The sequence below is a fragment of the Neomonachus schauinslandi genome, chromosome 2 (assembly GCF_002201575.2).
Source record: "Neomonachus schauinslandi chromosome 2, ASM220157v2, whole genome shotgun sequence".
NCBI lineage: Eukaryota > Metazoa > Chordata > Mammalia > Carnivora > Phocidae > Neomonachus > Neomonachus schauinslandi.
The window spans coordinates 171,550,150-171,564,848 of record NC_058404.1 but is presented as its reverse complement, the minus strand read 5'-3'; the positions used below and the strand labels follow the sequence as shown (position 1 = coordinate 171,564,848).

Sequence of the window (14,699 nt, the reverse complement as noted above, 5' to 3'; positions counted from 1 at the left end):
TTAGGCAAACTTTCCATTATTTAAGGAGCTACTTTTGATCATAACTGTCCCCTGATAATAAGACATATTAAACTAGATTTCATTTGCCCACAGCTCCTTTCTTCCAGATACAAGGCTAATTTAAATGAGCTCAGATCATTTGATCTTGGGTCTATAGTGAAACGGTGAGGGACTGGGATTCTCAAAGCCGTGCTCTGTTGGCACGTCACAAAACTCACCTGAAATAACCTGCACGTTCAATGTTCGCAGTTTCTCGGAATCCTGTCCTCTTAAGAGGTCAGAGGTAGGTTTGTAAGTATTTCCTATTCCAAGAAAAGAAATTAAATATTTAAATGATAAATAAGCACATTCTTAATATATATTCCCCATGTTGATTCAAAGGATTACCAAGGAAAATGGGCCATCTACAACAGGGCCAGGAGTAACAAGACATTAAGGGCTTTCCTCTAAGTTATTTTCCATGAACGAACACAGGATCTTTTTAAAACAAGTGGTTTGTTTCTCCACTACCCTAAATGTTATCATGCCGTCTCCTCTAATGAAAAGCACCAGCTCTTATGTATAGAATATTATATTGCTTACATGAATATACATAGACATATACAGAATATTTAATGCATATTTAATATTTAATAATATTTAATGTCCTAAATGGTGTGACATGTTTCATTACTTTACACGCTTGGATTTGTAAGGCAAGCCTTCAAAAGCCACTAAGCCTGTCATTTGGGTGGATGTTCATAAAATGTTCACTCTCCACTGTTGCTTTCTAGATGGTTTTTTCTAACTGGCTTCTGTCTCTCTTTCCTCATATGCAGTTATATGGAAAAGTGGATGAAGAAACTCAAAAATGTGCAATATTTGCAAATAACATTTTTATTTAAACTGATACAATTTTTAAAACTAGAAAGACCCTAGGTCTTGACTCTGACCTTTTGTTAGCTGTATAACTTTGGAAAAACCACTTAATCTCTCTACAGCTCAGGGGTTTTTTCCATCTATGAGTGAAAATAATAGTACACACCCTGTTTAAGTACTTGGAGAATCTAATTTAAAAAAAAAAACCTGTGAAAATGCTCTGAAAATGGCTATTCTACAAATGTATAATATTGATGATGTTATTATATATTAGCCTTATATACTAAGGTATCAATGGCAAGACTTAATATGAAACTGCTCTTAGAAATACCTGCAACAGGGGTGTTTGTGTGGCTTAGTCGGTTAAGCGTCCGACTCTTGATTTTGGCTCAGGTCATGATCTCAGGGTCATGAGATGGAGCCCCGTGTGGGGCTCTGTGTTGGGCATGGAGCCTGCTCAAGATTCTCTCTCTCCCTCGCCCTCTACCCCTCCCCCCTCAGGTTTGATATTCAGCCAGTATATGCGTGGGTTACACACCAGAAGGGTTGGTGTATGCGTGGGTACACACCACTAGGACCATAAGTCAATGTCCATCCTGATAGGTGGACGCCTGGGTCATACTAAATATTTTTAATATCACCCCCATTGCCTGATTTCCAATTATACATTATAGCTCTACCCTGCCAAAAATCTACTGACACCCTTACACCTATTAAAGATTGACCCCTACTCCCACTCATCACTTAGAGCCACTCTGTTCATGATCTCCCACTCTGAAATTCTGGATCACCACCCTATTCTTCTACCTCTCTTCTCCCTTCACTTGCACTAAACCTCTGCTCAACCTCCAGCCGCCTTCAGCTCCTTGCCCAGCCTCCCCTGCTACTTGCTTGACCAAGTAGACAAAAACACATGAACCTCCTTGAATGCTAACACTGTGTCTCACTTATATTTATATTCCCCAGGTTACCTAGAACTGCCACTTACACACAGTAGGGGCTCAATAAATGATAAATTGAACTTTAAAAAGAATGTACATCTATAGAGAAGATTCTAACTGGATTGTCCCAAGCAATGGATTTATTCCTCAATACTTACTCCGCCATTTCCACATTCTTCTGTGGCTTTCAAGTATTTTGTGGAGAGTGAGGGCGAGAAAAAATATAAAAATGACTAGAACTAAAACATACCAAGTGATCTTCATGGAACAAGTGAAATCTGCAAAGAAAAAAATACTATAAAAATACAATAAAATGATGCAACAGAGAGAGGCCATATGGTGATGTGGTTGTGTTCTACTACATATTTTGGCCTTAACTGAAAAGCTCCGTATATAATCATCCCTGTTATAGAGTCGTTTGCCCTCCTGATTTCTTCCCTGATATGTTAAGTGAGTGTATTAAATGAAGAAATTTGACCAGGGAGCTTCCAGGGATCCCTTTGATCCCAAGATTCTAGGATTAATTTCACTTACAGGTCATGTAGGTGTTAGTTTCCTTGTGGTTGCTACCACTTAGCTAAGATTACAACAAGCTGAGTCCCAAAATCAGGGCCATTTGTAAATAACAACGGTGGCCCTGGGCCACACAGTCAAAAATTATGCCCTCACATGGACAAAGAGATAGTGAGTGTAAGGAAGATGGAGAGGAAAGAAAAAAGACATACAAAGAGAAAAGGTTGGACTGAGGCATATAAAAGGCCAATGCAGATGAATAATCAGAACCCCTTTCTGCACAGACTTTCACTGCAAGGATCAGATCAGGTGCACACATTAATTAAACATACAGTAACCTTAGGTAAAAACTTGTTCATTCAAATAACAGTGAGGCACATGGGAAGGATAGTCCCCATCCAGCAACAGTTTAGCACCATCTCCTTTGCTCCCATAAAGATACAGTGGCCAGCAGACCTAGGAATCAGTGACATAATGGAAGGTGACCTCATCATGTCCAAGACATAACTGTCTACTGTCTTCCCAAGCCACCCTATGTACCCTCTTCCTTGTACACAAAACATAGCACTTTCTCAAAGTTAGCAGGATATATAACTTGCTTATACCCTTGGATTATTGCCCTTGTGAGGTTCATCATCTGGGTACCCCTTTCACAGGGACCCACCCCCATGTGCAGATGTACATTATATAGCCATCCAACATTTACTTAGAAAAGAGGCAGAATGCAGAAAAGGTAAAAGTTGACTGGGATGGCAGCACTCAGCCTTCCCAAAATCATCCCATGCTATTCAGCTGCAAACTTGCATTCCTCGCCTCAGCAAATTAAAAGTATGCAGTTCGTTAACTGGAATAGAAGACTTAGAGTGCCAGCAAGAGCCACAGTGGGCCCAATGACCAAGGTGTCATTGGGCACTGATGATCAAGCTATGAAAAGAGAACCATGCACTCACCAACTTTATATAGCAATAGCAGAATGTGCACAGCTGGGGTCAGGGCAGCCAGAACACCCACCCAAGCACCAGTGCAAATGCAGAAGAGTGTGTGTCCCCACAGCCCATGCTGCCCACCTACCCCCCATCCCGACAGTCATCTTGGAGAGGAGCAAGGGAGAACAGACAGGAATCTGAAAAAAAAAATCTGAAGAGACAATTTAAATTACTGTTCCAGAGTAAATTTACCAGATTGGACTAAATTTACTTTCATCCCCTGGTGGATAGGGCTTTTAAGGGAGATCAAATTAGTCTCTGCCCAGCAGAGTAAAATATAAAGAAATTTTAAAACTTCTATACATGGCAAATGGATATAATTTTTCTAGAATACAAGACTATATATTTGTGTGTCACTGTGATCTTTCTGAATTATGGGCCCAAGGAAGTTTTAACTACTATTTCACTTTGACTAGCATGTATGGATTTTTTTTCATGACACAAAAAATTCTCTGAAAATCATAGTTCTGGAAATGCTTCTTTTTCCTTTATGTTTTAGAAAACATAAAAAGCAATTAGATGGATGCATGGAAATAAATATGATCTTAATATTTATAATCCAACCCGCTTTATCTTCCAGACTTCATCACTGTCACCTTCTCTATGCCATCCTTCCAAAGTCTACCTTCCAGCTCACTCCTGAGCCCGAGGGAATTGACCTCTCTGTTCAGATCTCCTCAGATCCTCTCCCATACCTGACACATATACACACACCTTGAAATAACCCTTAATTGCAGAGACCGTGGGGCCTTGAAGACTGACTCACAAGAGAAATTCCTTTGAAGCCTTCTATTTTACTGTAAAAATGCATACATATTATTTGGTCGTATTTGCTTGAAATTATAATATTGTTTAAATAATTACCTCTAAAAAAAGTAAAGCTTAAAAAAAAAATTCTAAGGCAACAAGAAAGGTTTCCATATGTCTGGAAGATCACAAAGCCCAGCAACTGACTCTACCCTTGCACCTGTTACACCAGATGCACATGCTCAATTGTTTTACATTCATCTATTTTTGGGTCCCTAATGCTAGCACATTGGTTGGCATACAGTAGCACGTATTAAGTGGTTATATCATAAAATACTCTTCCAAAATAGACTTTCTAGGTAAAGTGGGGCACACCACTTAGTAGAAAGGATCAATTGTGGTAATTCCGAAGAGGGTGTCGCGGAAGCTAATAAGCTTTAGAAGTAAGATAGATGTGATTTTGATCCTTTGGATGCCTACCGTTCCCTCAGAGCTACCCTGTGACCCAAAGTGCCTCCTCTGCACCCTGCCTATCTCCATGGCTTTATATCAAAAATCCCATTGTATTCAGTCCTGGTTCTCGACTCTAGGAGAAGATATAAGTCAATTCAAAATATGATTTTAATAGCCCATCACAATGTACATGGATATTATATTTAAAAATAAATTTCACCCTTTAATACCCAGGTGTGGTAGCGTTGCTTCAAGCATGGCTAACAGGCATGTCCGAAGTTACTCTGAGGTCTTTCTAGTGTCCCTCAAATCACAACCCACAGATGCCTCCTCTGCTTCTGAGTCCAGCTAGGCCTCAGGAATGAACAGATAAAAGGACTAGCATTCTTTCCAGTCATATTATTGCAACAACAAAATTTTTCAAATATTTAACTTTTAATGAAGTTAATGTGTTAGCCTTTATTTAACTTTGTATCCAATTCTCTTTTTCCTCTAACTTCCTTAAATACTTACTTTTGACATCCATTTCTAGGTGCAAGGAGATATGTGTACAATTATTCAGGTATTCCATAGTCCTACAAGTATGGTTCATAGACTTTTCCTTGGGTGAATCTTCCTCCGTGATGGCTGGCCTTCTCATGCGGGTTTTTAGATTACAAGTAATGTTATGTTCTTCCAAGGGATCAGCTATAGGAGCTACAGTGAAGTTAAAATGTTGACAAGGTGAACGAAAATCATTTGCCTTCACTTCCATTGATGCTTTCATGATAAGAACTAGAAAGAGATTAAGAAAATGTTATTTGCAAAATAGTAATACATAGTAAGAAAACACACACCACTCAAAACTAAATACCATCCTTCCTCTACAAAAAAAAAGTCAAAATAAGAAGTTCACTGCACTAAAAATAATGATTAAAGTGCTTACATTTTTTTAAGATTGTGAAAACCAGATAATAGTAGGGTTGAAATAGAATCTCAAAGAAATATAGACATTTGTGCGACAGGTTATAATGCTCCAAGCCAGAAATGCCCCCATTATGCCCATTCTGAAGTCCTGGCCAACCAGAGAGGAAGAAGGAGAAGGAGGAGGAGGAAGAGGAGGAGCGGGGGGGGGGGGGGGGAAGAAAGAACACAAGGAAGGAAGAAAAAGAATAAAATGATTGCCATTGTTTTAAGCCATTGAGTTTCAAGGTAGTATGTTACACAGACATAACTTATCAAAGCACTGTCCTACATTTCCAGGAGGCAGAGAAATAGCATCTGGAGTTACCAAGCCTTAAAACACTTCCTCAGTCTCTATCACCATAAAGGTATTTCCCCAACTTGCTTTCTGGTGAATTTGACCCAGAACCCTGCAACAGCTACAGCACTACTTGAGTAAGAACCCAGAAAAAGATAGGTTTTATATTTCATCCAAAGTCAATGCCAAGAAATCTCATTCCCATTCTGAAAGAATGGGGAAAGACGCCAATATGGAGCGATACAGGAAGCAATCTCACCAAATAGGTATAAATAATAAATTTGATGCTTGGGCCTGAGGCCACTAGTATATTTTCTGACTACAACTGAGTTATTTAATTTCTCAATCATGCAAGTTTTTATTTTATTTTATTTTATTTTATTTTATTTTATTTTTTATTTAAATCATGCAAGTATTTATTTATTTTATTTTTTATTTTGAGATAAATAGATGCAGGATTCAGTTACACATTACACATAATACATAGTTATTCTTTCATTTGTTTATTCATTAAAGAAATATATATTGAGCACCTGATGTCAGGCATTATGCAAGGATCTAGAAATATGGTGAACAAAGACAAAGTCCCCAACATTGAGCAGACATTTAGACAAGTAAAAAGGCAATTCAAATACAGTGGATACATGTTAGGCAGGAGAAGGTACAAATGTGTCAAAGATTCAATGATTTCTTAGAAAATCCAAGTTTGATTTTACTCTTTTAATTTTTAAACATTCAATACCTTTGAAGAGAGCATGCTAAATACTCTTTTAACCATCAAATGTACATAAATTATGGTGGCATATGATGTATTTTAAAAGTAGATATTTTGTTTTTGATAAAGTAAACCAAGAATAAGTGGTATCCCAAAGCCCTACAAATCACTCATCAAAAGCCACACTTGCTGAGGGTTTTGATACCACTGGATTTTAAATTGGAATATATTATTACTTTTTTAACAGACTAAGGTAATTTATTCTTGATAAACTTTATTATCACTTTACATTTACCTTTTGATGTTTGTTCCTGAGAAATAAAATCCAGACTTTTTTTGGACTCGCAAGCTAAACATGAGGAGCACATTTTCAATTCACTTGTGATGCCTTGGCAAATCCTGGTGACGTTTTGAAAGTTGGAGTGATTTAGAAAGATGCCCATAATAGTCTGAGTTTCTCTTACTGGTTTCAGAAAAGTCACAAAAGAAAAATTTAAAGAGCGGAGTGAATAGTTGAAATTAGGTTGCAAACACACTTCCAGACATGATAGCTCCAATATATTTCCTATAAAGGAAAAAAAAATTATTTACTATTATATTCTGAGGTTTTGTCATTCCAATAAATACACAATAAGCTCTCAGTTTTTCTTAGGTGGATACAGTATATTTCAGCTTGTCAGTGACAAGATTGTTTTTATATGAATTAACAACATCTACTTCATTTAAATATTTCTTTTAAAGATTTATAAACATTCCCTATTAATTTTCAGAGAAGAGAACTAAAGATGTTCTTGGAAACCCTAACATTTTAACCATTCTCTCCTGAGAAAGCTCTAGAGGCCAAAGTTCAACACTAATTTAGCTGGTCTGAAATCTAGATGTTTGCATGACCACCATCCCTTGGAAGGCTCGAGAAGACTCTGTTCCTTGCCCCTCTTCCAACTTTTGCTGGCTGTTGGTATTCCTTGGCTTGTGGCCACATCACTCCAATCTGACTTTCTGGTTACATTGCCTTCTCCTCTCTGTCTTCTACTCTTCTGTCTGTGTCATCTCTCTCTGCCTCTCTCTTATAACCATCTTATAATGGACACATGTGATTGGATTTAGGTTCCACCTGGGTAATGCAGAAGTATTTCCCCATCTCAAGATACTGAAGTTAACCACACCTGTAGAGACCTTTTTTCCTTGTAAGGTAACATGTACAAGTTCCAGGCTTTAGCACAGGATATCTTTGGTAGCCATCATTCAATCTACCTTTCATCCAAAGATGAAATTCAACTGGATGACATCATAATTTTTACTTTTGTCTGAAGACAAACATCAGGTATAGAAATGATGATACAAAAGGAAGAACACTACATTCAAAATAAAAGATAAGAACACTACATTCAAAATAAAAGATAAGGAACTACAAAATAAAAAACTACATTCAAAATAAAAGATAAGAACGCTACATTCAAAATAAAAGATAAGGACTCTAGTGCTATATCTGTCATCAGGCAAGATACTTGGACAATTTACTTTATCTCTGTAAGTCTTGTTTTCTCATCAGCAAAATAGAGATAGTAACTCTAGATCCTGCTAACCTCATACGGTTATAGTAACATCAAGTGGTATAGTACATATGAGAACACTTTTGAAATGTGTACAAATGTATATTATTTAAAATTCAAACCTGTAGGGATGCCTGGGTGGCTCAGTCAGTTAAGCGACGGACTCGTGGTTTCTGCTCAGGTGGGGGGATCGAGCCCTGCGTTGGGTTCCACACTCAGTGCAGAGTCTGCTTGAAGATTCCCTCCTTCTGCCCCTCCCCCCACTCATGCTCATGCTCTCTCTCTGTCAAATAAATAAATAAATCTTTTTAAAAATATTTGAACCTACATTCCAAAGTGAAAATTAATAATTCAAATTCCATACCCTTCATTTAGGGTAGGATTATCTGTGGTTCAATTCATACAAGTAATTAAAGCTCACTCTATAAAAATCGAGAATCCCTATTTAGCAGTAATATCATTTAAGGAATAGGTAACCTTTCTCTCAGGTGTCCCTAGTCTGACAATCATTTGCTAGTATGAGAAAATAACTTACATGCTCAATTGTACCTTTATGTGGCTTTCTTTACCATTTCTTGTGTAATCATATAGGGCAAAATAAATTTTGTAATTTTTCTAAATAATGTGGAGCACAATGAAAGAATCACTTTAGTTCTTACGATTACTCTTAGTCATAGAACTTAGTTCAATCTTAAGAGAAAACCAGGCAATTGATTGATATTAAAGAATTTTTTATGTGTGGAATTTGTACTTTAATAGTAATTCCATAAGTGTCTCATTGCTGATGATTATATTTTTATTTAATAAAATTAGAGGCTTATTACCAGCCCTCTACATTTGAAGTTGTTTCTGTAATAATTCACATGTGATTTCCAGCGATAAACACATTTCATACTTGAGTTGCTATAAAGGTTTTTTTGGGGAGAAGATGGTATTTTACTCAAACCCACAATTTTATGTCTTAATATATTTATAGACGAAGTTGTGATCAAATTATAACTAATTTTTAAAACAACTGTCTTTGGTAATAAAGTCTCAGGAAGGACATAGAAATTTACCATCTGATGGAACTCTATAACCTATGGTTTTTTTATACTACCAAAACACACAAAAACATTTCTTGCCGTGTTTCCATTTTACTCACTGGCATTTTTGATCTTACAAAATTTTCCATTTCTTGAACCTGTAATCCTATGATACAACCAAGATCGGGAAATAGAGGGAAATTTTTACTGTCTCTTATCCAATAAGTGACCATCTAGACTTTCTAGAATTAATGATATATCCTTTATATTTGACTGTGAGGTCATTTTATGATGGTTTTTAAACCTTAGTTTTAAATAATTCAATTGGAAAGGAAATAAATAGAAGATATATCCTTCCCTGGTATAATTTAAGAAATAATGAATTCTATTCAATCATTTCTGTTATCAGGTGAGCTATATTCTCATCTCCATAAACAAGGATATATGAATTTAATTACTGCTATTAATATTGTTGAGAGTCAGACATCTAAATTCTTACTCCCACAGATAGAAATGCATTCCAGAATTATTCCCGTACTATAACTGCAATCTCTCAGCATAAGTATATAGAATACTAAATAGAATTAGGAAAATATATTACAGTATAGGACAAATGCTCAAGTCAATCTTTTTTTTTTTTTTAAGAAAACCAGAGAGTAAGACTAAAGAAACATCAACTATCTTTATTTTCTTTTTTAACTTCTGTTATAAAACTTTATCATCTATAAGCGTATGTAAAATGTTGGTGCCAGTTAAAGAATAATAAAGATAAACACCATGTATCTATTGTGCAAATTAATGATATCAATATTACCAATATTACCAATATCTGCAAGCACCTTATCCCTTCCCATCCCTACATACCCTTTCCCAGAGGTTAACCACCATCATGAATTTTGTGTTTATCACTCCTTTGCTTTATCTTAAAGTCTTTCCAAAATGTATATATTTCTAAATAACATTGTTTCATTTAGCATACTTTAGACATGTATATATATACAGGTAATATACTTTATGTGTTCATCTATGACTAGCCTTTTTTAATATGTTTTAGTCATGTTGCTGCATACAGCTATGGTTAATTTAATTGTCTGTGGTATTCTTTTGAATGAATAAACCACAATTTATTCATTCTTCTGACAGTAAACATTTGGGCTGTTTCTATTTTTGCTGTTATGAATAATGCTGCTATGAACCATAGCCCTCATACATTGCTGGTGGGAACGTAAAATAGTGCAACCACTTTGGGAAACAGATTTATATTTCTTATGTGTTAAATATACACTTAGTATATAACCCAATAATTCTTTTTTTTTTTAAGATTTTATTTATTTATTTGAGATAGAGAGAATGAGAGAGACAGAGAGCACATGAGAGGGGGGAGGGTCAGAGGGAGAAGCAGGCTCCTCGCCGAGCAGGGAGCCCGATGCGGGACTCGATCCAGGGACTCCAGGATCATGACCTGAGCCGAAGGCAGTCGCTTAACCAACTGAGCCACCCAGGCGCCCATAACCCAATAATTCTACTCCTAGGAACTTACACAAGAAAAATCGAAATACCTGTACATGTATTTTCATGGCAGCTTTTTTATTTGTAATAGCCAAGAACTGGAAACAATCCAAAAGCCCAAAACTAGTGAATATTAAAGCAATTCCTGACATATCTATATAACAGAATACTACTCAGCTACAAAAAGCAAGAAAATACTGATCCAAACAACATGTACAAAATGAACCTCAAGTGCATTATGTCAAGGGAAAGAAGCCAGATACAAATGATTACATAGTTCATTATTCCATTTATATGAAATCCTAGAAAATAGAAAAGTATATATATATTTTTAAAGATTTTATTTATTTGACAGAGAGAGACACAGCGAGAGGGGGAACACAAGCAGGGGGAGTGGGAGAGGGAGAAGCAGGCTTCCCACGGAGCAGGGAGCCCGATGTGGGGCTCGATCCCAGGACCCTGGGGTCATGACCTGAGCCAAAGGCAGACGCTTAACGACTGAGCCACCCAGGTGCCCCAGAAAAGTATATTGATAGTGGGAGAAGGGTCCTTATACAGAAGAGAAAGAGGGACCTTTGGGGGTGTTGGAAAATTTTATATCTTGATTGTGGTTATCTAGTTACATTTGTGTAAACATTTGTCAAACTTTGAACTATATACTTAAAATGAGAGTATTTTATTATATGTAAATTTTATCTCAATAAATTGTATTTTTGAATAATGCTACTATGAATATTCATAAACGTATCTGCTAGTACAAAAATACAGAAATTTCTCTAGTATACATACTGAGTAAAATTGCTGGGTGTTCAGGGGCGCCTGGGTGGCTCAGTTGGTTAAGCGACTGCCTTCGGCTCAGGTCATGATCCTGGAGTCCCAGGATTGAGTCCCGCATCGGGCTCCCTGCTCAGCAGGGAGTCTGCTTCTCCCTCTCCCGCTCCCCCCCACCTTGTGCTCTTTCTCTCTCTCACTCTCTCTCTCAAATAAATAAATAAAATCTTAAAAAAAAAATACAAAAAAAAATTGCTGGGTGTTCAGTATGTGCATCTTTGATTTTTTTTAAAGATTTTATTTATTTATTTGACAGAGAGAGCGAGAGCAGGAACACAACAAGCAGGGGGAGCGGGAGAGGGAGAAGCAGGCTTCCCGCGGAGCAGGGAGCCCGATGCAGGGCTCGATCCCAGGACCCTGGGATCATGACCTGAGCCGAAGGCAGATGTTTAATGACTGAGCCACCCAGGCGCCCCCATCTTTGATTTTTCAAGAAAATGTCAAATCATTATATGAAGTGATTGTACCAATTAATACTCTTACATGTGATGTATAAAAGTTCCCAATGACATACATCTTGGCCAAGGCTTTTCAAGTTTTGCCAATTCAGTGAGTGTTAAATAGAATCTTATCACAGTTTAAAAATGTATTTTCTTTTTTTTTTTCTACTTTTCCATTTTTTCTATTAGGTTGTCTTTTTCTTTCATTTTTTTTTTTTAAGATTTTATTTATTTGATAGTGAGAGAGGGAGAGGCAGCACAGAGGGAGACGGAGAAGCAGACTCCCCGCTGAGCAGAGATCAGATGCAGAGCTCGATCCCAGGGTCCTGAGATCATGACCTGCCGCTTAACCAACTGAGTCACGCAGGTGCCCCTGTTTGTCTTTTTCTTATTACTGTTTAGGAGTTCTTTAATTTTTCTGTTTAAAATTTTAAGAAGTTCTTTATTTTCTTAATTTTTTAAAAAACATTTTATTTATTTATTAGAGAGAGAGAGCACGCCTGTGTGTACAGGAATGGGGAGGGGCAGAGGGAAATGGAAAAGCAGAGAATCTCAACCAGACTCCAGGGCTGAGCACAGAAGGTGACACAGGGCTTGATCAAGCTCACAACACAGATCATGACCTGAGCCCAAACTGAGAGTCAGGCACTTAACCAACTGAGTCACCCAGGTGTCCCGAGAAATTCTTTAATTATTTTATTAAGATATCTTCTCATAGATTATACCTTATCAATTCATTTTCTTTATGATCTCTTAGTTAAAAGAAGCTCTTAATTTGAATGCAGCAAAGCTATCAATCATTTCTTTACAATTTGTGCTTTGTGCCTCATTTAAGAAATCTGTCTCCCTTAAAGTTAAAAAGAGTCTGCTTAAGGATTCTCTTTCCTTCTCCCTCTGTCCCCCCCTCCTCTCTAAAATAAATAAATAAATCTTTAGAAAAATTTTTTTAAATAGGGAAATTATCCTAGATTATCCAAGGGCCTAATATAATCACAAATGTGGAAGAGGGAGGCAAAAGAATCTGTGTCAGGTAACACAACGTGACAAAGACTCAACAGGCCATTGCTGGCTTTGAAGATGGAAGGAAGACAAATTGGGGCATGCAGGCAGCTTCCAGAAGCTGGAAAAGACAACAAAATGGATTCTCACCTACTGCTTCTGAAGGGAATGCTATTTTTGTACAGCATTTTAGCTCTATCTTGTTTTATCATTGACACGCAATTGAGTAGTTATTTTTGTTTTATGCAGTTAATCTTTTCAAGATTTATTTAGATAAATCCACATGCTTATAATTATTAAGGGTCTTTTCCCTGCCATTTCTTGCATCTCTGGCCTCCCTTCTAAGATCATCGTTTTTCTCCTGAAGTTAATTCTCTATAAATTCCTTCACTGAAAATCTGCTGATTGTAAACTCTCTGTTTTCACTCATGCGAAAATGTACAACTCATCAATTCCAGCTTGACATTAATTTTACCTCTGTACTCTGCAGACATTATTCCACTGGCCTCTGAATTTCATTGTTTCTTTCAAGAAATGAGCTGCCAGGCTAATTCTTGTTCCTTTGAAGACAATCAGTCTTTATCTATGGCTATTTTTAAGAGCTCTTTAGTTTTCGTGTTCTATGGAATTTTGTATTTATTCTCTTTGGGACTTGTTAGGTTTCCTGAATCTGAGGATTCAAACATTGCCTTTTCCCCATTCTATCTCTTCTCTCCTTTGGTAGCTTTAGTTAGAGATCTCTCCCGTTGTTCTCTATGTCTCTTAACCTCTGTTTCATATTTTCTCTTTCTCTGGCTCTCTGTGCTGTATTCTCTTTAATTTATTCAGATCTATATTCCCATTCATTAATTCACTATTCAATTGTGTCTGATTCGTTTATTCCATTCCTTGTGTTTCTACTTCATGTTATTATATTTTCATAATTAGAATTTTGAGTTGATTCTTTTTCAAATCTACCTGATTACATTTTTTTAAAGATTTTATTTATTTATTTGACAGAGAGAGGGGGAGAGAGCACAAGCGGGGGGTAGGGGGACAGCAGGCAGAGGGAAAGGGAGAAGTAGGCTCCCAGCTGAGCAGGGTGCCCAATGCAGGGCTCAACCCCAGGACCCTGGGATCATGACCTAAGCCAAAGGCAGACACTTAACCGACTGAGCCATCCAGGTGCCCCTATGTGATTATATTTTTTAAACTAAATTAAATTAAATTAAGTTTAATTTAATTTTAAATTCCAGTATAGTTAATATACAGTGTTATATTAGTTTCAGGTGTATAATATAGTGATCCATAAATCTGCCTGATTATTTTTAATAGTCTTGTTTCTTACTCATAGTTTTTGATACCATTTTTTTTTTTTTTTTTTAAAGATTTTATTTATTTATTTGAGACAGAGAGAATGAGAGAGAGAGAGCACATGAGAGGGGGGAGGGTCAGAGGGAGAAGCAGGCTCCCTGCCGAGCAGGGAGCCCGATGCGGGACTCGATCCAGGGACTCCAGGATCATGACCTGAGCCGAAGGCAGTCGCTTAACCAACTGAGCCACCCAGGCGCCCTGATACCATTTTTATTGAAACAAACTAAATACTTACTTTATATTATATATCTCATAACCCCAATCTGGATTCTTTAAAGATCTGATTCTGCTTTTTTGTCTCTGTTGACTCTTGTCTATTAAGTCTTCGTGTTTTATGATTTTTGATAGCAGCTCATGTTCCTTAGAATTTTGTTTGGGAAATTATTTGAGATCTAATTTGAAGATGTTTTCCTCCAGAGAGGATTGGTGTTTACCTCTGCTTGGTGTCTAATAGCACATTATCTCAAAACCACTTTAAATTAAATTTCTTGGTGTGGTTAAAAAAAAAAAGGAACCCTTATATACTGTTGGTATGT

The 14,699-nt window shown here is 36.9% G+C and overlaps 1 protein-coding gene across 1 annotated transcript in view; it reads right to left on the bottom strand.

Moving 5' to 3' along the window:
• Positions 1-135: 135 nt before the first annotated feature.
• Positions 136-14,699, bottom strand: part of TMEM156 (transmembrane protein 156) — a 29,342-nt gene continuing 14,778 nt past the window's right edge. The window contains exons 2-5 of the mRNA XM_021701635.1: positions 6,749-7,018; positions 5,012-5,272; positions 1,958-2,077; positions 136-302 (exon numbers count right to left, since the gene is read on the bottom strand). Coding sequence (XP_021557310.1) covers positions 136-302; positions 1,958-2,077; positions 5,012-5,272; positions 6,749-7,018 — 818 coding nt within the window. The remainder of the gene's footprint in view (positions 303-1,957; positions 2,078-5,011; positions 5,273-6,748; positions 7,019-14,699) is intronic.